A 24743-nucleotide genomic window follows, 5' to 3' on the forward strand; every position below is an offset into this window, starting at 1 on the left:
TGGGATTTGTAGTGCTCGATTCTGCCCATTGAAGTCAGTGCTGCAAGTATGGGTATGGGTAATGCCATTTGATATACCACCTTTCTGTGGTACAGTCTACATATTCACATACTGCACCACCATGGGGTGTCCAGAAATCCATGACTGTCCCAAAATCTCCAGCCTGGAATTGAGTAATTTGGAAGGACGTTCAAACTCCTCTTATTGACTTACAAGTGCGTTCTCTCTCTCTTATCTCTCCTTCCCGGGCAAGTCTCTCTTATCTGTACCCTTCTCCTCTACTGCCAACCCCAGACTCCATCCCTTCTATCTTGCTACGTCATATGCTTGGAACAGACTGCCTGAATCTGTATAACAAGCTCTGTCCCTGGCAGGATTCAAATCCATGTTAAAAGCCCACTTTTTTGAGGTTGCTTGCTTGTGAAGCCCCCATGCCTGAGAAACTCCCTGACCCCCTACTTGTCCTGTTTGTTTAATTAGATTGTAAGCTCTACTGAGCAGGGACTGTGTACATCTAGCAGCGCTATAGAAATGCTAAGTAGTACTGGCAGTAGAGCAGAGAAAAAGGTGTTTTTCTTGGCCCCATAAACTATTCCAGATCCAAAAATGAATGCTTTTCAGATTATGTGGTCATTTGGTTCATTTGAAGCAAAAGAATTCATTGGTCACCTTTTGGCATGTTTTAAAACAAATGGAGATCCCTAAGGGAAAGACTTGTCATTCTGATTTCTCTAAGAAAAGCAGGGAATATAAGCAAGTGTTGTGTGTGCTTTTGTATGGAGCAGCTCACTCTTTCTCTGGAAAAATGGGCAAAGTAGAGCTGCCATCCGGCCTGGTCCTTTCCCTGCTTTTCTATCCAGCACTCACATAAGCAAAACACATTAAAAAAAAAAAAAATATCTCTAAACAGTCATGTTAGGGTAACCAAGCTTTCTTTTCCTCACCACCAGTGGGTCACTAATCCATTCTAGCAACACATAGGAGCTAGTCCTGGTTTTATTCCCGGGGCATGCTGGGACTTGTAGTCCTCCTGTCGTTAGAGAAGAAAATCAGTGGATGCAACAGGGAAAAACCACAGGCTTCGCTTCGGGCCATTTCTGGTGGTATTTCCAGCAGTATTAATACTGTGCATCCAGTGGGGATATTTTAGGGTGGGGCTACCTAAGCCATACATCCTGGCAGTGCCTTTCTGATACAGAGTCAATATTCTTCAATGACGGAAGGGCTGTGCAAACGTGGCTTCTCCCTCTAGTGATCCCAAAGCCCCTCCGAACTCAATGTGTTTCCTATATTCAATGTGTTTCCTATATACACTGAATACATGTTTTGGCATCTTTGGCTCTGAATATGGCAATGAAATGGTTTATGTGGCCACATTCACTGTAGCTTTCAAGTAATTCTGCAAAATCAGTTCTAGATTTGGCATTGAGCTGTTAATTGTTCCCTAGTTGTGGTCCGTTATCAAGAATCGAAATGTAAGAACGCGAAGAGTTCCTTCTGCATCCTCTCTCGGAGTTGTGAGTATCACAATGTGGTCCATGTGCCAAAAGTAAGATACACCCCATGTGTAGGCGAAAAGACAAGGCCTGAACGCCACATCTTGCATAAAGCCCAACGGCACAACAAAAGTCCATGAAGAGTCTCTCAATAGTGCTGCCCAGACAACTGGCCTTCCTCTCGCCCTTTCTTCTCTCCTCTTGTGTTCTTGCTCTTCTCGTTGGGTGAAAATGTCCCTGTTGAAGCAAAGGGAGACTTGGCGCGAAAGGTCCTGCCAGACATGATAAGGTCCCCATAGCCCTGCTGGTGTGAGAAGGCATAGCCGGAGCGCCGGGAGCTGGTGCGCCGCAGGCGTATCCTGCTTGGGGGAGGGGGTGGCCTCCTCTTGGTCTCTCGTATCTTGCGGAGGACCTGGTAGTGAAAGACAGATTATCTGAGCGTGTAATGAAATACAGTTGACAAGCATGAACATAGAAACATAGAAAATGACAGCAGAAAAGGGCCACGGCCCCTCTAGTCTGCCCACTCTAGTGACCCACCCCCCACTCTAATGACCCACCCCCTGATTCAGGAAGTACGGAAACTCGAGGATCCTCTACGGATGTCAATTGCTGGAATTTGTGAATTTTCAAACCAAATCTCTCTCTTTTCCTGAGTCAAAAAGTAACACAGAACGGCATAGTTACAGCTCACTTCAAGGTAGGGCTACCAGATGGCTGGATTTACCCGGACTATGTCCTCTTTTTAGAGGACTGTCTGGGTGTCCAGATGGAATTGGGAAACCCGGCACTTTGTCCAGATTTTGGACGGCCCTGGTTCTGCCAGAGCCAGGGGCCACGTCTGGAGGGCCTCCAAGCATGGGCGGATGTGATGCGATGACATCACATACATGCGTGCATGCATGTGACATCATCGTTTCACCTTCATTCATGCTCCGAGGCCTTCCAGATGTGGACTCGAGGTCCAGGAAGAAAAGGGGCGGGGCTGGAGTGGAATGGGGTGGGGCTGGAGGCGGGGTCACGTGTCCTCATTTGTCCCATAGAAAATATGGTAACATTACCTCAGGGTTCTAAACTTGAAGACTCCATTAAACCTAGTCTCCTCTGTTAAAATCCTTGGAGTAATCATTGATGATAGGCTACATTATCACGAACATATTTCTCTTACTGTCAAAAATTGCTTTTTTAAGTTACGATTGATCCGATCAATTGCCAAATTTCTGAGCTCAAATTCGATCAAAATACTAATTCACTCTCTAATTATAGCAAAACTTGACTATTGCAACGCTCTTCTTCTCAATATTTCTCAAAAAGAAAAAAGGAGACTTCAGTTAATACAAAACACGGCAATCAAATTAATATACAATGCTAGGAAATATGACCATGTTTCACCATTATCGATAGATGCCCATTAAGAACATAAGAACATAAGAAGAACATAAGAAGTTGCCTCCACTGGGTCAGACCGAGGTCCATCTTGCCCAGCGGTCCGCTCCCGCGGCGGCCCATCAGGTCCGCGACCTGTGAAGTGGTTTCTGACCACTTCTATAACCTACCTCAAGTTCTATCTGTACCCCTCTATCCCTTTATCCTCCAGGAACCTATCCAAACCCTTCTTGAATCCCTGTACAGAGTTCTGGCCTATCACTTCCTCCGGAAGCGCGTTCCATGTGTCCACCACCCTCTGCGTAAAAAAGAATTTTCTAGCATTTGTTCTAAACCTGTCCCCTTTCAATTGGCTTCCAATTGGCCATAGGATCATTTTTAAAATAATGTTGCTTATATTTAAAACTCTAGCATTCAACGAACCCCAATTTATATCTAGATTATTAATACCACACAGTACTCAACGCCCACTTCGTTCATCTGGCCAAAATCTCCTCTCTGTTCCTTCTTTGAGAAAATTATAGGAATAAGAAGATCGGATACGTTTTCTGTGATGGTGGAACTCTCTGCCACAGTATATTAGAAACGAAAAAGAGGTCACAATGTTCAAAAAATCTTTAAAATCTTATTTGTTTAAAGATGCATTTCATATTTAAACTTCTTAAATGAGGTTTTTTCCATTTTTCTACCAAAACGAAAATTGTCACTTTTGCATTTTCCCTCCCCACTCACGTTTGTATTTTATGAAAGTATATTGTTAACATGTTAGTTTCTTTTATTATACTCTATTTTAATTTTGTTCATCGCTTAGTAATTTTAATAAGCCATTCATCAAACATATTAAGAAACTTGAAATTTGAAACTTGAAACAAACTAGGAACAAATATCTAACAGCATTTATCAATCAATAAGGGAGTCAATATTCAAAGTAATTTAACAGGAACTGCTACTGACTAGTTAAATCGCCTGTGCTATCCAGTGGCGTAGCTGGGCAGCTGAATTAGAGTGTGCCCGAGAGCAAAGAGGGTGAGCCAAAAATTTCATCTCCACCCCTCCGCCCAAGTAAAGTAAACCCAAATCTAATTTCTGCTCCTCCCCCCGCCCAGCGTCCCCCAAAGTAATCAGTACACCTGTGCTGGCGGGGATCCCCGAGCCCTGTCAGCCAAAGACCTCCTCCCTGCCAAAGAGTTTACAAATCGGGCGGCCGTCGGTGTTATCCCAGAGCCACTGACGCCAGTCACCAGCTTCTGTGCACATATGCTAAGTTCTGTGCAAGAGTGAAAACTGGGCCTGCGCAAGGCAGGGAGTGGCCTGCAGCCGGGAACAGTGGCAGCTCCGGGACAGTGCCAGCGGCTGCCCAACATGTAAATTCCTTCAGCGGGGAGGAGGTCTTTGGATTGTGTGGCTTTGGAATCCCCACTAGCCACAGTAAGAGACATGAGATTTTGGGTGGGCGATTACGCCACAGTGGCACTTAATCAGACAGCACCCACTGAATATCCAGTATAACCACCTAAGCTGATACTGTCTAGGCTATGGGCGGTACTGGGGCGGAGTCAAGGCAGAGTCAGCACTTACATAGTTGTGTCGATATTCGCATTTAACTAAGAACATAAGAATAGGCTTCCTGGGTCAGACCAATGGTCCATCAAGTCCAGTAGCCTGTTCTCACGGTGGCCAATCCAGGTCCCCAGTACCTGGCCAAAACCCAAAGAGTAGCAACATTCCAGCATCTCAAAGAATAGCAAGATTCCGGAACCCCAATGAACGCAAAATTCCAGAGCTGAGATTGTGATGTCATAATGCCTCATTCCACAGAGCCTCAGAGCCAACCTCAGCAGTAATGCTACAATGGCTTGATTGGCCTATTCTTGGCTCATGTAAGAACATAAGAAGAGCCTTACTGGGTCAGACCAATGGACCATCTAGCCTGTTCTCATGGTGGCCAATTCAGATCACTAGTACCTGGCCAAAACCCAAAGAGTAGCAACATTCCATTCTACCGATCCATGGCAAGCAGAGGCTTCCCCCATGTCTTTCTCAATAACAGACTATGGACTTTTCCTCCCACCATCTGGGGTGTCTACTCTATTGCAGATTTTGGTATCATCTGCAAAGAGGCAAATCTTATCCGATAGCCCTTCATCAAAAATGTTAAAAAGAACAGGTCTAACTTTTTCCACCATCTCCAAATCTGCCTCTGTTGTCACCCGCATTTTAAGCTCCCAAACTTAGAAGTCTACTGATATTTTGAGTATAAAATTAAGCCCTCAGTCCTAAAGAGGTCAATTTAGGAGAATAATTCTCAAGGTTTAGAATATAAATCTTCTGAGTATCAAGCTCGCAGTGATACAAATGACAGCAGAGAAAGACCCACACGACCCATTTAGTCGGCCCAGGAAAGTGGTTGGGATGAGTAACCAGCACTGAATAGCTGGTGCAAACCCAACAACCTTCCTGGAAGATTTCATGAGTTGTGTTGCTCATCCTCTGCCACTATGTAATGAGGCTTCATCATCATCATAGATGAGACTGCCATGCACTACAAAAGGCTTCACCATCTCCAGTGTCATTCCAAAATGGTCTCAAGGCACCTAATGAAGTTTTACCATTCTCAACAAGCCACCACTACACCTAACAAAGCCTCATCATTCCCAGTAGAACTACAATGCACCCAGTGGAGCATCATGGCAACCAAAATGGCCTCCTCCTCCCAAACGGGGCATTGTGGTACCAAAAAAAGGCATCTCCAATCCCCACTAAGGCACCACTCCACACCCAATGTATCAAGACATTATACCAGTTTCCTGCTTACTTTGTCGGTGAAGCTGGGTCTGAGCTCTGCTTTCAGGAACCGGTAGCCTACCACAGGCAGGATGCAGAGAACAGTGGTAAGGAAGATGGCCAGCCACACATTAGGCTGATTTAAGGAGTTACGAGCTGCACCTGGGAAGAGACAGATCCAGAAGAACTTAGCATTTCAGATATGATTGAAACATTCAAGGTACTGAAGGGGATAGACTTAGTAGATAAGGACAGGTTGTTCACCCTCTCCAAGGTAGAGAGAACGAGAGGACACTCTCTAAAGTTGAAAGGGGATAGATTCCGTACGAACGTAAGGAAGTTCTTCTTCACCCAGAGAGTGGTGGAAAACTGGAACGCTCTTCTGAAGTCTGTCGTAGGGGAAAACACCCTCCAGGGATTCAAGACAAAGTTAGACAAGTACCTGTTGAACAAGGATGTACGCTGGTAGAGCTAGTCTCAGTTAGGGCGCTGGTCTTTGACCAGAGGGCCGCCGCGTGAGCGGATTGCTGGGCATGATGGACCACTGGTCTGACCCAGCAGCAGCAATTCTTATGGTCTAATTTAGGAAGGGAGTTCACTGGTATAGACCTTGATCATCATAAGATCATTTGTAGTGCTGAGAATCCAAGAGGAATAATGAGACCTACAGGTTTTGCTAAGTGTGCCTAACCTCTGAGTATGAACTCTTTATTTATTTATTCTTATTCTTATATACCGCCAGACCACGTATGGTTCTAGGTGGTTCACAGTTCAAAAAGATACATCAATTTCTAGAATGTACACAATACATGTTATATTTAAAAAGCAATTAGGAAGCTTGGGTTACAAATTTGTCAAATAATTGTGTCTTTAATAGTGTTAAAAAAAAAAAAAAATTATAATAATAAGATGAGACTCCTGGCATGATTTTCCAGGCGTTCATTTTGGCCGCCTGGAAAGAGAGAATTCTCTCGAGAAATCTCTTCAAATGACACGATTTGACCGTAGGATATGTGACTAACTGGACTCTACGTGTGGGCTTATTGGAGTGATTTAAAGAGAAATGGGAAACGAGGTAACCTGGGGGACATATCGAAGATGGATTTGAAGCAAATACATGCGAATTTGAATAAAACTCTAGCCTCAATCGGTAGCCAGTGTAATTTTTGGTAATAAGGAGTAACATGCTCCTATTTTTTCAGACCGAAAATCAGTCGGACAGCAGTGTTTTGAACCACTCTTAGTTTTTTGAAGATTTTCTAATAGGCACCCAGGTAGATTATATTACAATAATCAAGGATACTCGGTATCGATGACTGAACTAACAAACGAAAGGAAGCTGTATCGAAATATTTCTTAATGCTTCGGAGTTTCCAAAGAACTGAGAAACATTTCCTGAGTAACAAATCTGTGTATTGTTCTAAGGTAAGGTGTCGGTCGAAAGTCACTCCCAATCTCTGGTTATACCAGTCCTTGAAGAGTTCCTAATCTCTGGGTGACACCTCTCTCTGTGAGTGTGCCCAACTCCAAAGGGTTCCCAATACCTGGGTGTTACCTGTTCTTACAGGGTAACCCGCAAGTATACCTTCTCTGTCACTCCCACCTGCAAGGTTACCTAGTAAAATCCCCTTTAAGCACAGAGACCTGGGGACAACATCATCACCAAAGTGCAACTCTATATTGGGATGTTGGGGGGGTTCTTGATTTGGTTTCTTACTCTTTGCTGCTGTGTTTAACTTGCTGTATTTATGTGGCATAATTTTTCAATCAAAAAGTTTAAAACTAAAAAAAAAAAAAAACCAACCAAAAAAATGTTTAGAATACTGGCACATCGTCTCACAACCTTCGCAACTCATCACCCTCTCCCAGACATGACTGATCCTCACCAACACGGTCAAGAATCTTTAGGCTATTGACCCTTGCACTCTCTCCACCACTGTCTCCCTCCACCTCCTCTCAAACACTACGCTATGTAAATCTGTCAAAGAGGCAGTCTCTTCCTATAATACTATTCTCTATTCTGCTCTTGATACCCTCACTCCTTCCAGTTCACGTTCTGTAAGGTGTGCCAAACCCCAGCCCTGGCTGACCTCTAAGTTCCGCTACTTACATTCTTGTGCCCGACCTGAGGAACATCACTGGATGAAATCCCACGCTAATGCTGGCTTAGTGCACTTCAAATTTCTGCCGACCTCTTTCCAATCCACCCTTTTGCTTGGGAAACAAGACGACTACACCTGCTTGACTGATTTTCTTGGCTTCAGCCCTTGTCATGCTCATCTCTCTACTCAAGGTGCCCTCACCTCTTACTCCTCCTTAGCTTTCTCCCCTGACTATGGCTGAGAACTTCCATGACAAGGTTTATAAGATTGACCTTAAGTTCTCAACTGAATCATCTTCACCTCTCCCTCCTCCGGTCCACTCTGCCGACCCTCCGTTGACCCCTGCCGCCTTTTCTTCCTTCTCTGATATTACTGAAGAGAAATCGGCACATTTTCTTTCCTCCTCCAAACTCACTACCATTCCCACCTGTCTACTGTCATCATCTCTCCTACTGTCATCCCCAACCTATCACTCTCCACTGCAACTGTACCCAATGCCTTCAAACATACTGTAGTTATGATGTTCCTCAGAAACCCTTGCTAGACCCTACTTACCCCTTCAATTATTACTCCGTCTTCTTCCTCCCCTTCTTATCCAAGCTACTTAAACATTCTGTTCACTGGCAAGAGGCAGAGAAAAATGCCTGTATCTAGGTGTGGTATACAGACCCCCAAGACAACTGGAAGACATGGACGCAGAATTAATTGAAGACATAGAGAATATCACTCTACGAGGAGAAGCTGTACTGCTAGGAGACTTCAATATGCCTGATGCAGACTGGAACTCATTTTCAGCGACAACCAGCGGTAGCAGGAGGCTCTTAACCTCCATAAAGGGAGCACGTCTCAAACAAATGGTAACGGAGCCCACTAGGGCCTAGGCGATCCTCGACCTGGTACTCACCAACGGGGAAAGCGTCTCAGAGGTCTCAGTAGGAGATACGCTAGCCACAGCGACCACAACATAGTATGGTTCAACCTTAGGAAAGGCTTCCCTAGATCAAACACGAAAACAAAGGTACTCAATTTCCGGGGCACAGACTTCGCACGCATGGGAGATTTCGTCCATCGGATGCTGCAGGACCAAGCGGAGACCGATGATGTAGAAACTAAGTGGTTAACACTGAAATCAACCATACATGAAGCAACTAGCCGCTTCATAAAATCAGTAAATAAACGACAAAGAAACAATAAACCCCAATGGTCTCGCACCTCATTAAGGAGAAGAAAAAAGCGTTTCTCTCCTACAAGCGCACGGAGAAAAGAGAGGCAAAAGTAGAATATAGGACCAGGTCTACAACGGTCAAAATGGCAGTTAGGGAGGCAAAACTTTGAGTGGAAGAAATTCTGGCAAAAAACATTAAAAAGGGGGACAAATCCTTCTTCAGGTATATTAGTGACAGAAAAAGGAACACAGGCGAGATAGTACGCCTTAGAAGATCGGACGGAAGTTACGTGGAAGCAGATTCCGATAAAGCCGAACTACTGAATGAATACTTCTGCTCAGTCTTCACCTGTGAGGCACCGGGACACGGTCCCCAGTTGAAGGCAACACAAAGCACAGAAGACCCGTTTCAGAATTTTGAGTTCACACCAGGTGAAGTTTACAGTGAACTGGCAAGACTCAAGGTGTACAAAGCCATGGGACCAGACAATTTGCACCCAAGAATGCTCAGAGAATTGAGCGATGTCCTGGCGAAACCGTTGGCTGAGCTATTCAATCTCTCCCTAAGTAAGGGGAAAGTTCCCCTGGACTGGAAATTAGCTAATGTCGTTCCTCTGCATAAAAAGGGTTGCAGAGCAGAGGCTGCGAATTATAGACCGGTGAGTCTCACATCAATAGTGTGCAAACTCATGGAAACACTAATTAAAAGCAAATTGGACACGATCTTGAATGAAGGGAATCTTCGGGATCCCAGTCAGCATGGATTCACCAAGGGTAGTTCCTGCCAATCCAATCTCATCAGCTTCTTTGACTGGGTAACAAGAAAGTTGGACTTGGGAGAGTCTTTGGATGTCGTGTACCTGGACTTCAGTAAAGCTTTTGACAATGTCCCACACCGCAGGCTGCTAAGCAAGATGGAATCGATGGGGTTAGGAGAGACACTAACTGCATATGTCAATGATTGGCTGAGTGGCAGACTTCAGAGGGTGGTGGTTAATGGTACCCTCTCTAAAACATCGGAGGTGACCAGTGGAGTGCCGCAGGGCTCGGTCCTGGGTCCACTCCTTTTCAACATATTCATAGAGGATCTGACTCAAGGGCTTCAAGGTAAAATAACACTATTCGCCGATGACGCCAAACTATGTAATATAGTAAGTGAATGCAGTTTACAGAATTATATGGCGCAGGACCTGCTTACATTGGAAAGTTGGTCCTCAACCTGGCAGCTAGGCTTCAATGCTAAGAAATGTAAGGTCATGCACCTCGGAAGCGGAAATCCATGCAGGACGTACTTCTTGAACGGAGAAACTTTAACTAGGACTTCAGTAGAACGAGATTTAGGAGTAATCATCAGTGCAGACATGAAAACTGCCAATCAAGTGGAGAAGGCTTCATCTAAGGCAAGGCAGATATTGGGTTGTATCAATAGAAGTTTCGTCAGCCGAAAGCCTGAAGTCATAATGCCGTTGTACAGGGCCATGGTGAGACCTCATCTGGAGTACTGTGTGCAATTCTGGAGGCCACATTACAGTAAAGATGTGCGCAGAATTGAATCGGTTCAACGGACGGCCACCAGGATGATCTCGGGGCTCAAGGGTCTCTCGTACGAAGAGTGACTGAACAAATTGCAGCTCTACACTCTTGAGGAACGTAGGGAGAGGGGAGACATGATCGAAACATTTAAGTACCTCACGGGACGTGTCGAAGTGGAAGATGATGTTTTCTTTCTCAAGGGACCCTCGGCCACAAGAGGGCACCCGCTCAAACTCAGGGGCGGAAAATTTCATGGCGACACCAGAAAGTATTTCTTCACAGAGAGAGTGGTTGATCATTGGAACAAGCTTCCAGTGCAGGTGATCGAGGCAGACAGCATGCCAGACTTTAAGAATAAATGGGATACCCATGTGGGATCCCTACGAGGGTCAAAATAAGGAAATTGGGTCATTAGGGCATAGACAGGGGGTGGGTAAGCAGAGTGGGCAGACTTGATGGGCTGTAGCCCTTTTCTGCCGTCATCTATGTTTCTATGTTTCTATGACTTGACTTTCTTTCATCTTGAGGTATCCTCGAGCCGCTTCAATTGAGTTTTTGCTCTCTACCTGCTCCTGGCCAAATCCAAAGGCCTCTACTCCATCCTCATCTTTTTTGATCTATCTGTGGCATTTGACACATTCATTGATACGCTGTCCTTGTTTGGGTTTCAGGTCTCTGTTATCTCATGCCTTGCTTCCTGTCTTTCCCATCACACTTTTAGCGTAAACTCTGGAGGCTCCTCCTCCGCAGCCATTTCGCTATGGGTCAGGGATCCATCCAGGGACTTCTTTTCCCCTTGGTGCTGTAATCTCCTCCCACAGCTTCCAGTATCACCTCTATGCTGGTGACTCGCAAATCTACCTCTCTACACCTGAAATTTCGACAGGAATCCAGGAGTCTCAGACTGCTTGTCTAACATTGCTACTTGGATGTCTTGCCACCATCTAAAATCAAACATGGCCAAGACTGAACTCCTTATCTTTCTTCCTAAACCCACTTCTCCTCTTCCTCCATTCTCGATTTCAGTGGATAACACTCTCCTCCTCTTTGCCTTGTCGGCTCACAACCTTGGGGTCATCTTTGACTCATCGCGTTCCTTCTCTTTGCATATCCAACAGACCGCCAAAACTTGACCTTTCCTTTCTGAGCACACTGCCAAGACCCTCTGCCACGCTCTTGCCACCTCTCGCCTGGACTACTTCAACTGGCTTCTCAATGGTCTTCTGCCCAGCCATCTCTCTCCTCTTCAATCTATTCAGAATTCTGCCACACGCCTCGTATTCTGCCAGTGTCGTTATGCTCATATTACCCCTCTCCTCAACTTACTCCACTGACTGCTTGTCCATTTCTGCATACAGTTCAAACTCCCCTTCAAGCGCTTTCACTCTGCAGCTTCTCGGTATCTCTCCTCTCATATCTTTCCCTATACTCCGCCCTGCAAATTCCATTTATCGGGTAAGTCTCTCTTTTCTGTATCCTTCTCCTCTATCGGCAGCTCCTGATTCCATCCCCAAATAAATGTACTCTTTTACCCTCACTTATCTTGTTTGTGCATGTCAGGCGAGCTGTGGGTGGGCCTGGTACTTACCAATGAAGGGGAAGAATGCTGTGAAGATCAGATACAGGCCATCGCTGTACATGGTGAAGGTGATAGCAAAGTAGACTGCCAAGCTGCCCCAGATGAAGAAATGGTTGATTGCAGTCCAGTAGGATGTATCCAGGCCAATCTGGAAAGAGGAAGGAAGGGACGACAGTATGTTATCAGCAGTGTAAGATAACTTCAATAGGATAATTTCATTTCTGATCTAGACTGGAAGAGTTTTAGACTGGAGAAGACTTGATCTAGGCTTGGCAAAGACAGCTGTAGACCAGAGTCCATGCGGGTTTAGCTGGGTTTATATCTGATTCAACGAACTGGAGGGATCAAATACGGTTTGGGAGATGTTTAATACCCTGCCACGGGAAACTATGCAACGTGGTTAAACTTCTGACCCCTGTTTTATGTGATACAGAAAGGATTTTGTGAATTTGCAAGTTTAGTGCCCAGAAAACAGGAGATAACAGAGGTTGAGGAGTAAGTGCTAATCTTAGCTCTGCAGCAAATCACTTTCTCAGTTTTAATCCACTGACACTGCGCAATAGCAGGACGGGGTACTTTGAGCTTTGAGTTCATAGAAACATAGAAAGATGACGGCAGAAAAGGGCTATAGCCCATCAAGTCTGCCTACTCTACTGACCCATCCAATTTAGTCTGTGTGCTAATGACCCAACTCCTTAACTCGACCTTCGTAGTGATCCTACGTAGGTGTCCCATTTATTATTAAAGTCAGGCACGCTGGTGGCCTCGACCCAGTTTAGTTCCTGCCGGTTTGTCTCCTTAGAAGTTTTTTTGAAAAATTTACAATTGGTAGTTATCATTAGATCACCTCTTTACATTGCTAAATCCAATCTGTTATTTTTAATGCAGTTGAAACAGAAACATGACGACAGATAAAGGCCAAATGGCCCATCCAGTCTGACCATCCGCAGTAAACATTAGCTCTTCCTCTCTCCGAGAGATCCCACGTGCCTATCCCAGGCCCTCTTGAATTCAGACACAGTCTCTGTCTCCACCACCTCTTCCGGGAGACTGTTCCACGCATCTACCACCCTTTCCGTAAAAGAGTATTTCCTCAGATTACTCTTGAACCTATCACTTCTTAACTTCATCCTATGCCCTCTCATTGCAGAGTTTCCTTTCAAATGAAAGAGACTCGACTCAAGTGCATTTATTTCACGTAGGTATTTAAATGTCTCCATTATATCTCCCCTTTCCTGCCTTTCCTCCAAAGTATACAGATTGCATGAAGATTAGGCTCCCCCTGAAGAAGCCAGAGTCGAGGAGTCATCCGTTGGAGCTGGATTCAAAAACGTTTGACTGGATTTATCGTTGGATTGATGAATGTTTTGTGGAAATCTTTTTCTCGTTGCACATGGGGTATCACTGGATTAAGATTTGAGTCACCTGATTAGAAGGACACTTAAGACACTTTTAGTGGCCACGGTTAGCATTGTGGACCGCTTTTGAAAAGAACAAGAATATCATCACATTGGAACTTGAAGAACATCTACGTAATGCTGCTTGAAATTGATGTTGGTCCTCCCTCCTCACGACATCTGGCCTATGAAGTCGCATCCTGTCGGGATTTGGCAGTGGCGTCAGAGGACAGAACTGGCCTGGGGGGGGGGGGGCAGGCCTGGGGTGTGGGTACGAGCACTAAACCAAAAGTGGGTTTGGGGCACCGTAGCATTTTGAGCTGGCACAGATTACATGTCATTGCTATAAATTCTCTATATTTTTCCCAACAGCTATCAAAACACATTCCTTAAAAGGCATAAACAGAGAGTTTGTGGTTACATGGCTGTTACAAGCTACCGTATTTTTCGCTCCATAAGACGCACTTTTTTCCACCCAAAAGTGGGTGGAAATGTTGGTGCATCTTATGCAGCGAAGATACAAATTTTTAAAACCCCCAACCCCCTGTTGGTCCATTTTAAAGCACCCCAGTACCTTTTTTAACCCCCGCCCCGTTTTAAAACACCCCGTCCCGTCCTGTCCCTTACCTCTTCAAATGTCCCCCATTGCCTGGTGGACCAGCGGTGCATTGGCTGGCAGGTGCGAGCCTTCCGCCCGCCTGCCTGGGCCCGCGCCGCCTCATCCCGCACCCCCTTAAATGTCTTCCCTTAAATGTCTTGCGAGAACTGAAGGCACCATTCAGAAAGCGGCGCCGGCCCAGGCAGGCGGGCGGAAAGCTTGCACCTGCCGGCCGACACACCACTGGACCACCACCAGGCAATGGGAGACATTTAAGGGGGTGCGGGACGGGACGAGGCGGTGCGGGCCCAAACAGGCAGACGGAGGGCTCACGCCTGCCGGCCGATGCACCACTGGACCACCACCAGGCAATGGGAGACATTTAAGGGGGTGCGGGCCCAAACAGGCAGACGGAGGGCTCACGCCTGCCGGCCGATGCACCACTGGACCACCACCAGGCAATGGGAGACATTTAAGGGGGTGCGGGCCCAAACAGGCAGACGGAGGGCTCACGCCTGCCGGCCGATGCACCACTGGACCACCACCAGGCAATGGGAGACATTTAAGGGGGTGCGGGACGGGACGAAGCGGTGCGGGCCCAAACAGGCAGACGGAGGGCTCACGCCTGCCGGCCGATGCACCACTGGACCACCACCAGGCAATGGGAGACATTTAAGGGGGTGCGGGCCCAAACAGGCAGACGGAGGGCTCACGCCTGCCGGCCGATGCACCACTGGACCACCACCAGGCAATGGGAGACATTTAAGGGGGTGCGGGCCCAAACAGGCAGACGGAGGGCTCACGCCTGCCGGCCGATGCACCACTGGACCACCACCAGGCAATGGGAGACATTTAAGGGGGTGCGGGCCCAAACAGGCAGACGGAGGGCTCACGCCTGCCGGCCGATGCACCACTGGACCACCACCAGGCAATGGGAGACATTTAAGGGGGTGCGGGCCCAAACAGGCAGACGGAGGGCTCACGCCTGCCGGCCGATGCACCACTGGACCACCACCAGGCAATGGGAGACATTTAAGGGGGTGCGGGACGGGACGAAGCGGTGCGGGCCCAAACAGGCAGACGGAGGGCTCACGCCTGCCGGCCGATGCACCACTGGACCACCACCAGGCAATGGGAGACATTTAAGGGGGTGCGGGCCCAAACAGGCAGACGGAGGGCTCACGCCTGCCGGCCGATGCACCACTGGACCACCACCAGGCAATGGGAGACATTTAAGGGGGTGCGGGCCCAAACAGGCAGACGGAGGGCTCACGCCTGCCGGCCGATGCACCACTGGACCACCAGGGAATGGAAGACATTTGAATAGGAATGAGAAGGGTTGGGGTGTGTGTGTGGTGAGGGTGTTTAAAAAAGAGACAGGGGAGGTGGGGGGGTTTTTTTTTGGGGGGGGGGTTATTCTCTTCTCTGTTCAATCTGGGTTGGGGATTACTTGTCCTCCCGTTTCTTGGAAATGTGAGAGCAGTATCTCGGAAGGCTCAAGAGTCTGTAGTTTTCCGCTGAGGTCACGCTTTGGGATGGGTTTGGGTGAGTTAGGAGTGGGAAGCATTATAGTTTGGTTAATTGTGATATTGTTTTTTTTCTCTTTTCATATCAGTTTTGCAGTGGACCACTATATCTTTCACTTTGTTTGTATGTATGCTCTGACTGCAGTGGGCAGTGGTCCATTATATAGCTGGGGTTTTTATTGTTGTTGTTTCATTGTTCTGCATACTGGAGGTTGCTCCCTGCTCTAGGAGGGGGTTCATGCCATGGTATTCTTGATTATTGTTCCAGGTTTGTATGGGATTTGTTTCTGTTTTGGACTATGCCCTGTTTGTAATTTATTTTGGAAACCAATAAAAATTGTTCTACCATAAAAAAGGGACGGGACGGGGGGATTAAAAAAGGTACTGGAGTGCAGGTTACAGGGCAGTGGGACAGGGTACAGGGCCTGGCAGGGAAGGGAGGCTGGGTGCAGAGCCTAGTATATATTAGTACACAATTTGGTTCAGAATGTTTTTTTTTTTTTTCTTGTTTTCATCCTCTAAATCTAGGGTGCGCCTTATGGTCAGGTGCATCTTATGGAGCGAAAAATACAATAAGTTTCAAGAAAGTAGTCTCTTTTACTCACACATGCACATATCACCCTGAATTTTCAGGGCATGATCAGATTGCTTCATCACTTTCCATGGTTGGGTGTTTTATTTACCGTATTTTTCACTCCATAAGACACACTTTTTCCATCTCCAAAAAGGGGGTGGAAAAGTGGGTGCATCTTATGGAGTGAATAAACCTCCCCCCCCCCACACTCCCCGGTACCTTTTTTTAACTGGCGGTGGTCCAGCGCAGTCTCCTGCTGGACGGCTGCCTTTCTGGTTGCAGAGCAACACTTCCTTCTGACTGCAGCCAATCACGCAGAGGTGCGGAACCAAGCAGGAAGCGCAAAGGTTGAACTCCTGCGATGTGCACCGCTCTGCAACGAGAAAGTCAGCCGTCCAGCAGGAGACCACGCTGGACCACCACCACTTTAAAAAAGGTACCGTGGGGGGGGGGGGGTTGCGGGCTGCTTTGGGCTTCCCAGTACCAGATGCACCTACATGTAGAGGAGGAAAAACCAAGAAAAAAAATTCTGAACCAAATATTTTTTTCTTGGTTTTTTCCTCCTCTACATGAAGGTGTGTCTTATGGTCAGGTGCGTCTTATAGACCGAAAAATATCGCATTTCTTAACAATTATAGTCAAATCAAGGTGGTTAACAAACAATTAAATATCTAATATTAGGTGCTTGGAAGCTTCCCAATCTGTCCAACAGGCTCAAATCTAGCTAAAGCACCTGGATAAAACTATATAATTATACTAGTCTTTAAGCCCGTTACATTAACAGGTGGTAGAATAGATGTGTCTGTCTGTCTTTCTTTCTCTCTCTCTTCTTGGCCGCTGTCTGCCTTTCTTTTTTTGTCTCTCTCTCTCTCTCCTTGGCCGCTTTCTGTCTGTCTGTCTTTTTTTCTTTGTCTATCTCTCCTTGGCCGCTGTCTTTCTGTCTGGTTTGTTTTTTTTTCTTTCTCTCTTTCTCTCTCTCCTTGGCCGCTGTCTTTCTGTCTGGTTTTTTTTTTTTTTTAATTTCTCTCTCTCTCCTTGGCCGCTGTCTGTCTTCTTTTTTTCTTTGTCTCTCTCTCCTTGGACGCTTTGTCTTTCTTTCTGTCTGTCTCTCTGGCCCCCTGTCTGTCTGTCTGTCATTCTTTCTGTCTGTCTCTCTCCCTAGCTCCCTGCCTGTATTTCTCTGTTGCGCCCTGCCTGCCTGTCTCTCCGTGGCCCCCTTCTGTCTCCCCCCCAGCACACCCCTCATACCCCTCCCCCCAAAGCAGTCCCCTTTCCCTCTCCCCCTCCACTTCCCTGTGCAGCAATAGTAGAATTTTTACCAGCAGCCGCACGACACCCTCCTCCGTTGCTGAAACAAACCGCCGCTCAATCCACTGCACGCGCACCAAGTTGGCGCACACACCACAAGCTGCCCCATGTGCCGCAAATGGAATGCGGCCATGGAGGCACACATCACGGTGGCAGGGATCATGGCCTCGTAAGCGCGCATGTGCGCTTGGGGTTTTATTATAGAGGAAGGTACATTTCAAAAGAGTAAAAATAAAAGCATAATTGAGATCAAATAAATAGGAAAATGAAAATAAAAAAGTGAAGGGAAAAAAAATTAACACAATCAAATTTACCAATACTCTGCTGAGGTTTGAACCTGAGATAGCCTAGAATCCTCCCAAGAGACGCCCCCCCCCCCCTCCCCACGCAATTAGTACAGTAGGAACACAGGCACCATACCTGAATGGATACAACCAGGAGTAGGCAGGTCTGGGCCATCAGAGCGAAGGACTGGTAGTCGGAAATGGCTTTAGCATCGTCCCTGACTGCATCGTACATAGCGCCATATGGGACGAAGAAGAGGATGAGGGAACTGTAGATGCCATGGATGACGCACTTCACAAACTCCTTCTTGTTGAAGTAGCGATTCATCTGGCCTGGCTCATACAGCAGTGGGTGCTCCATACTCCAGTGGTCATCTACATCCTGAGGAGAAGCCAGAGAAGGAGGAATGTCAAGTGGGGTTACCAGGGAGCCCTGGGCCATCAAGGTCAGGCTACGGCCTACTGCAGGCACAAACGTGTACTTTCCGTGTCCCTGTGACGAGAGGGACCTTTAATCCACTGAAGCTCAACCTGGCCGCATGACATGGAAACCCCCCCCCCCCACCTCCATGCATTATTGCAGTGCTGACTCCCTGCTTGCTCCCATATCCAAAAGGCAAGTCTGGCCTCATATATTTATGAACATAAGAACATAACAATAGCCTTACTGGGTCAGACCAATGGTCCAGTAGCCCGTTCTCACAGTGGCCAATCTAGGTCACTAGTACCTGGTCAAAACCCAAGGTGTAGCAATATTCCATGTTGCTGATCCAGGGCAAGCAGTGGCTTCCCCCATGTCTTTCTCAATAACAGACTATGGACTTTTCCTCCAGGAACTTGTCCAAACCTTTCTTAAAACCAGCTACGCTATCCGCTCTTACCACATCCTCTGGCAATGTGTTCCAGAGCTTAACTATTCTCTGAGTGAAAAAAAATTTCCTCTTATTGGTTTTAAAAGTATTTCCCTGTAACTTCATCGAGTGTCCCCTAGTCTTTGTCATTTTTGACAGAGCAAAAAATCGATCCACTTGTACAAGATTTGCAAAGACTAGGGGACACTCGAAGTTACACGGGATGATTTCCAGCCATTGACCCTCAAGCCTTGCTTTGAAGAATGCTGGTGTAGAAGGACTGAGCCTGAGATAAATACTAAAGCTTGAAATGGGATGGTTTCTCATTGTTATCCTTGAGGATGGGAATGGGGACAAATTCACTGGAACCTTGGCTGGGACCAGGCCCTCACGTGAGGGTATATCAGGGAGCCAGAATCCACTGACTTTTCAGACATCCTGCACTACTTACTGTGGGAGCTGTTGCATCCTCTCCTGTGCTGGCAGGCAGTGAAAGCAGAGGGCAGAAGATGAAAAGGACAGATCAAAAGACAACAGAGCCGTACAGAAGCTCCTCGCCTAGAGAGCAGCTAGGGAGTAGAGAATGACACGGGGGAAAAATTTGTCCCCGTCACCGCCCCGTCCCCGTGACCACCGTCCCTGTCCCCGCCCCGTCCCCGCAACCACTGTCCCCGCCCTGTCCCCGTTCCCGCAACCACTGTCCCCGCTCCATCCCCGACCCCACGACCACTGTCCCGCCCCGTCCCCATGCCCGCAGCATCCATAGACGCCTCAGTACTGCAATATTTAGTTTATTCCTTCCTTATAAATCAAAGTTCTGGCTGCTGAACTGGAGAAATAGATGTTCAGCTGGCAGGGCTTTGTTTATAAATTTTTATCAACACAACTAATATACTACTTTATCCTAAAGCAAAAAAAAGAAAGAAATAGAAATTTTTTTCTACCTTTATTTTCTGGTTTCTGCTTCCCTCATCTTCTCATTCAATTTCTTCCATCCACTGTGTCTTCTCTCTACGTCTTCCATTTGCTCTGTTACTGTGCCTCTCCCTTCACCCCCCCCCCCCCAATTGGTCTGGCACCCATCTTCTTCCCTCTGCTTCCCCATAGTCTGGCATCTCTGTCTTCTTCCCTTCCAGCGTCTTCTCCCCATTCTCTCTTCCCCATGCCCTTTCAGTGTCTTCTCCCCACTCTGTCTTCCCAATTTCCCTTCAGCGTCTGTGGGTGGGTGGAAGCTTTTCTTCTGACGCAATCGGAAGTTGCGTCAGAGGAGAAGCTTCCACCCACACATGAACGCTACTGCTTGCAGGCTCCGATGGCTTTGTGAAAGTTACTCAAAACGCACCACGAAGGTAAGTGGAAGGGAGGGAGATAGATAGATTCAGTTAGATAGGAAGGAGGAAGGGGGCCGCGCCTGATTGGTAACCGCACGTGTTCCTTCCCTTAACTGTGGGGACAATGCCATTCACCGCTCCATGGGGCAATGGATGGCCTTTTTCCCGTACCCGCAGTGAGCACTTTCCCCCCCTCACCGTTTCGGCGGGTTACCCGCGGGTAACAGCCACCGTGTCATTCTCTACTAGGGAGAGACAAACTCAGCATGGGGTACGAAGCTGTCTCATGCTTGCCACAAACTGAGAGTCCTTGATCACAGGGTCATATGAATATGGAAAACCCCCCCCCCCCACCCTGTGGCCTTCAAAGCATAGAAAAATGAGCCCAGCTGGGGCTAATTCCCTTTGCCTCACTAGAAGCCTTTTTTTTCTGCTAATGACCCTTCATCAATCATCCGCTAAACTTTGTTGTTTTAATGAGCTGTCGGAAGTGTTAAAAGCCTTTAAAATTACCTGGTCGCACAGACTCATTCCAAGCACTGGAAGCGAGGTATACACAAGGTTATAGAGCGTAATATACCACTCGTCATAAACCGTCTGCAGCGAGAAGAGAGAATAGATTAATAACTGCGCAGAAGGAGTGAGCTCTGCACCAGAGTATTAATAAATTTCTATACCATCTTTAGCCTAAACCAGGAGTAGGCCATTCCGGTCCTCGAGAGCCGGAGCCAGGTCAGGTTTTCAGGATATCCACAATGAATATGTAAGAGATGGATTTGCATGCACTGCCTCCTTGAAATGCAAATCTATCTCATGCATATTTATTGTGGATATCCTGAAAACCTGACCTGGCTCCGGCTCTCGAGGACCAAAATTGCTACCCCTGGCCTAAACGGTTTACAAAATCAACATACATAAGTTTTAAGACTTCATATAAACATAAAATCATCAGATCCTCATCATACACCATCTGCGCAGAGAAGAGAGACTAGGGAGCTTATTTTCGAAGCTTAGGCCTGTCTCAAAGTGGACATCCATGTACTTGAAATGCCCAAATCCCAATTTTGCTTGTTTTGGGTGGGACTAGGAAGGGCCCAAAATCAAGATGCCTAATGGCAATTACTGAACAGGAAGAATCATCCATACCTGAAAAAGAAGGATGTTTTTATGTAGACCTGTTTCAGTCACGTCCAGGACACCAAAAAGTGCTCTGTGAACAGCTAAGCACTGGAGAGATTAAGGCATTTCCTTAATCCCCCCGCGGTTGCTGTCCCCTTCCCTCTTTTCTGAAACTGAAAGGGGAAACCAGGATTGGACTACCAGACGTCCAGGAAAACACAGAAATGTCCTCTTTTTATTGTCCTGGTGTCTGGACAGGTTTTTAAAATTGTGGAGCCTGGTACCATTGTTGCCAGTGGGTGGGGAGGGCGGTGGGGAAGTTTCAGTAGGGGGTGGATTGGCCGAGACCAGGTTACAAGAACCTAAGCCTGGACTCTGATTGTTTTATTCTGATCTATTGGTTAGTTATATGGTTTAAGGTCTATCTGCTGGGTTGGGAAGGGGTGGGGGGGGGGGGGGAGGGCAGAACGTTGGTGGGTGACCCCTGGGGTGGAGGGAGATTTTGGGTGCTGGTCCATGGGTGGGTTGTTTTCTGTTACAATTTGTGGCCCTGTTGGATGAGATCTGTTTGTTCATGGGGGGGGTGATTGGGGGAGGGCTGCTTTTGAAGATGGGCGTGTAGGGTTGTATGGGTGGTAGGGGGGGTTGGTTCTTCGACCTATTCTGATGGTAGTGATTGGAAATTATCAGAACACAGATTCCCAGTTTGTTTTGGGTTTGCTGGGCTTGAGGGTGCTGGGGGGAGGGCATGGGGTTTGTTTGGGGATGTCCTTGCACTTGTGTTCTGTTTTTGATATAAAATCAATAAAATGGTTTCAACACTAAAGTCTATCGGAAAATGCTGTATCTGCTGGTTTGTTTGTACCTTGTCTTTTCCTAATAAACAGTTTTGGGAGAAAAAATTGTGGAGTCTGTCCCGATTTGGCAGGGCCGGTTACAAAGAATCCGGTGAATCTTCCCCACTCACCTCCTCGGTGCTGCAACCGTAGTTTCTTTGGGCTGCCGGCAGCTCAGTGACATGAGCCTCCTGCCTCCAGTCTGCCCCAGAAGCCGCCTCTCTGTAGGTCTTGCCTCCATGGGAACAGAGAAGGGGGGGGCAGGGGTGGACCTTCTTTGTGGGGGTGCTGGTGGCCCTTCTCTGCCCTCCCCAGCCTACCTCTTTAAATGTTCATCAGTGTGAGCAGTGGGAGTATCATCAGATGCTTACAAATCCAACCCAACACTTGTGTGAAAAGAGTGACATAGTAACATAGTAGATGACGGCAGATAAAGACCCGAATGGTCCATCCAGTCTGCCCAACCTGATTCAATTTAAATTTTTTTTTTTTTTCTTCTTAGCTATTTCTGGGCGAGAATCCAAAGCTTTACCCGGTGCTGTGCTTGGGTTCCAACTGCCGAAATCTCTGTTAAGACTTACTCCAGCCCATCTACACCCTCCCAGCCATTGAAGCCCTCCTCTGCCCATCCTCCACCAAACGGCCATATACAGACACAGACCTTGCAAGTCTGCCCAGTAACTGGCCTTAGTTCAATATTTAATATTATTTTCTGATTCTAGATCCTCTGTGTTCATCCAACCGTTTTCCTCTCCACCACCTCTCTCTTTCTTTGTCTTTCTCTCTCTCTCTTTGTCTTTCTTTCTCTCTCTTTGTCTTTCTTTCTCTCTTTCTTTGTCTTTCTCTCTCTCTTTCTTTGTCTTTCTCTTTCTTTGTCTTTCTCTCTCTTTGTCTTTCTCTCTCTTTGTCTTTCTCTCTCTCTCTTTCTCTCTCTCTTTCTTTGTCTTTCTCTCTCTCTCTCTTTCTTTGTCTTTCTCTCTCTCTTTCTTTGTCTTTCTCTCTCTTTCTTTCTTTGTCTTTGTCTTTCTCTCTCTTTGTCTTTCTCTCTCTCTCTCTCTCTTTCTCTTTCTTTGTCTTTCTCTCTCTCTCTTTGTCTTTCTTTCTCTCTCTTTGTCTCTCTTTCTCTCTTTCTTTGTCTCTCTCTCTTTCTCTCTTTGTCTTTCTTTCTCTCTCTCTCTTTCATAGTAACATAGTAGATGACGGCAGATAAAAACCCGAATGGTCCATCCAGTCTGCCCAACCTGATTCAATTTAAATTTTTTTTTTTTTTTCTTCTTAGCTATTTCTGGGCGAGAATCCAAAGCTTTACCCGGTGCTGTGCTTGGGTACTGTGAGTGGCTTCTGATGGCTCATTTGTGGTTTACTTCAACTTTTGGAATCCCTCAAGGATCCATTCTGTCTCCCCTACTATTCAACATTTTTTTATCTCCACTATTAGAAATTTGTCAGGCAACAGGTTTCATCCCTTTTTCATATGCGGATGACATCCAATTGATTCACCCTGTAGATCCCGAAAGCGATACTGACATCTTTTCTATCAATCAAAAATTAGAATTAATACATAATTGGCTGAACACAAACAAACTAGCTCTGAATATTAACAAAACAAAATCCATCCTATTTAAATGGAAAAAAGACATTTCGCTTAAAAAACCTTTCCTTATTAACAATATACCTATCAGCACGGAACCTACAGTTAAAATTCTTGGAGTGCTGTTCGATAATAACTTATCCTACCATGAACACATTTCTTCCATTGTTAAACACTGTTTCTATAAGCTTCGACAGATAAGATCAATCTCCAAATTTCTCTATCCTTCCTCTTTAAAGATATTAATCCATTCATTCATCATAGCTAAAATCGATTATTGTAATTCCCTTTTTCTAAATATCAGCCAAAAGGAAAAAAGAAGACTGCAAATCATTCAGAACATGGCCATAAAGTTAATCTACAATGCAAAAAAATTCGATCATGTCTCCCCATTATTAATTGATGCACATTGGTTGCCAGTTAACCATAGGATCCTCTACAAACTGATGTTCCTAATTTTTAAGTCTCTTACATTCAACGAACCACAATTCATTTTAAAATCACTTATCCCATACAAACCTCAAAGATCTTTGCGTTCATCTAGTCAAAATTTATTAACTGTGCCATCATTAAAAGTTATTGGAACAAGAAGAGCAGAGATGTTTACTGTTGCAGGGCCACAATGGTGGAATTCCCTTCCCCATTACATTAGAATTGAAAGCGATATCCTAGTATTTAAAAAGCTTTTAAAATCTTATTTTTTTAAGGACGCATTTGATTTATAATTTAACTAATGGATGCCTAAATCAACTTTTACGTAAGAAAAGCTTTGAATAATTTTACCCTACCTCTCGTTCTCTCCTGGTTTTTTGTTTTTTTTTCTTCTCCCCCATTGTAACTTTACCCTCTTTCCCTCTTTCTCATGTGAGTCTTTATTGATTTTATTGTAATTATGTCATAGTTTCTATATTATTATGTACATCGCCTAGAATTTCGAAATAGGCGATTCATCAAATGTGAAATAAAACTTGAAACTTGAAACTTGAAACAACAAAAGCGAGGTAGCACCAAGATAAGACTTTAATTGTACTCGTATTACTTGCCTAGTTTAAACATGTTTTTAAAGATGGAAAAAAAAGACCTCAGACTCCCTTCAGACTCTCCCACAGTTGGCTCTACACACCAGTTGAACGGGATTTCCTCAGTCATCGGTCAAAAAACCTCCTTGAAATACTGTACCATTTATCAAAACAGTGTGACTTATCCTAAAGGGTCCTGATTAGAGAATGACACGGGGAAAAATTTTATCACCATTCCCGCCCCGTCCCCGTGAGCTCATCCCC

At 46.1% G+C, this 24743-nt stretch overlaps 1 protein-coding gene across 10 annotated transcripts in view; it reads right to left on the reverse strand.

Annotated features, from left to right (window-relative positions):
• Nucleotides 1–412: 412 nt before the first annotated feature.
• Nucleotides 413–24743, reverse strand: part of LOC117356551 (phospholipid-transporting ATPase ID-like) — a 209143-nt gene continuing 184812 nt past the window's right edge. For all 10 annotated transcript variants that reach the window (XM_033935931.1, XM_033935912.1, XM_033935903.1 and 7 more), the window contains 5 exons: nt 20428–20511; nt 17869–18114; nt 12055–12193; nt 5698–5828; nt 413–1908 (listed from right to left, as the gene is read on the reverse strand). In XM_033935931.1, coding sequence (XP_033791822.1) covers nt 1645–1908; nt 5698–5828; nt 12055–12193; nt 17869–18114; nt 20428–20511 — 864 coding nt within the window. In that variant the 3' untranslated portion in view covers nt 413–1644. The remainder of the gene's footprint in view (nt 1909–5697; nt 5829–12054; nt 12194–17868; nt 18115–20427; nt 20512–24743) is intronic.

Source organism: Geotrypetes seraphini, chromosome 1 (assembly GCF_902459505.1).
Source record: "Geotrypetes seraphini chromosome 1, aGeoSer1.1, whole genome shotgun sequence".
NCBI classification, from domain to species: Eukaryota; Metazoa; Chordata; class Amphibia; order Gymnophiona; family Dermophiidae; genus Geotrypetes; species Geotrypetes seraphini.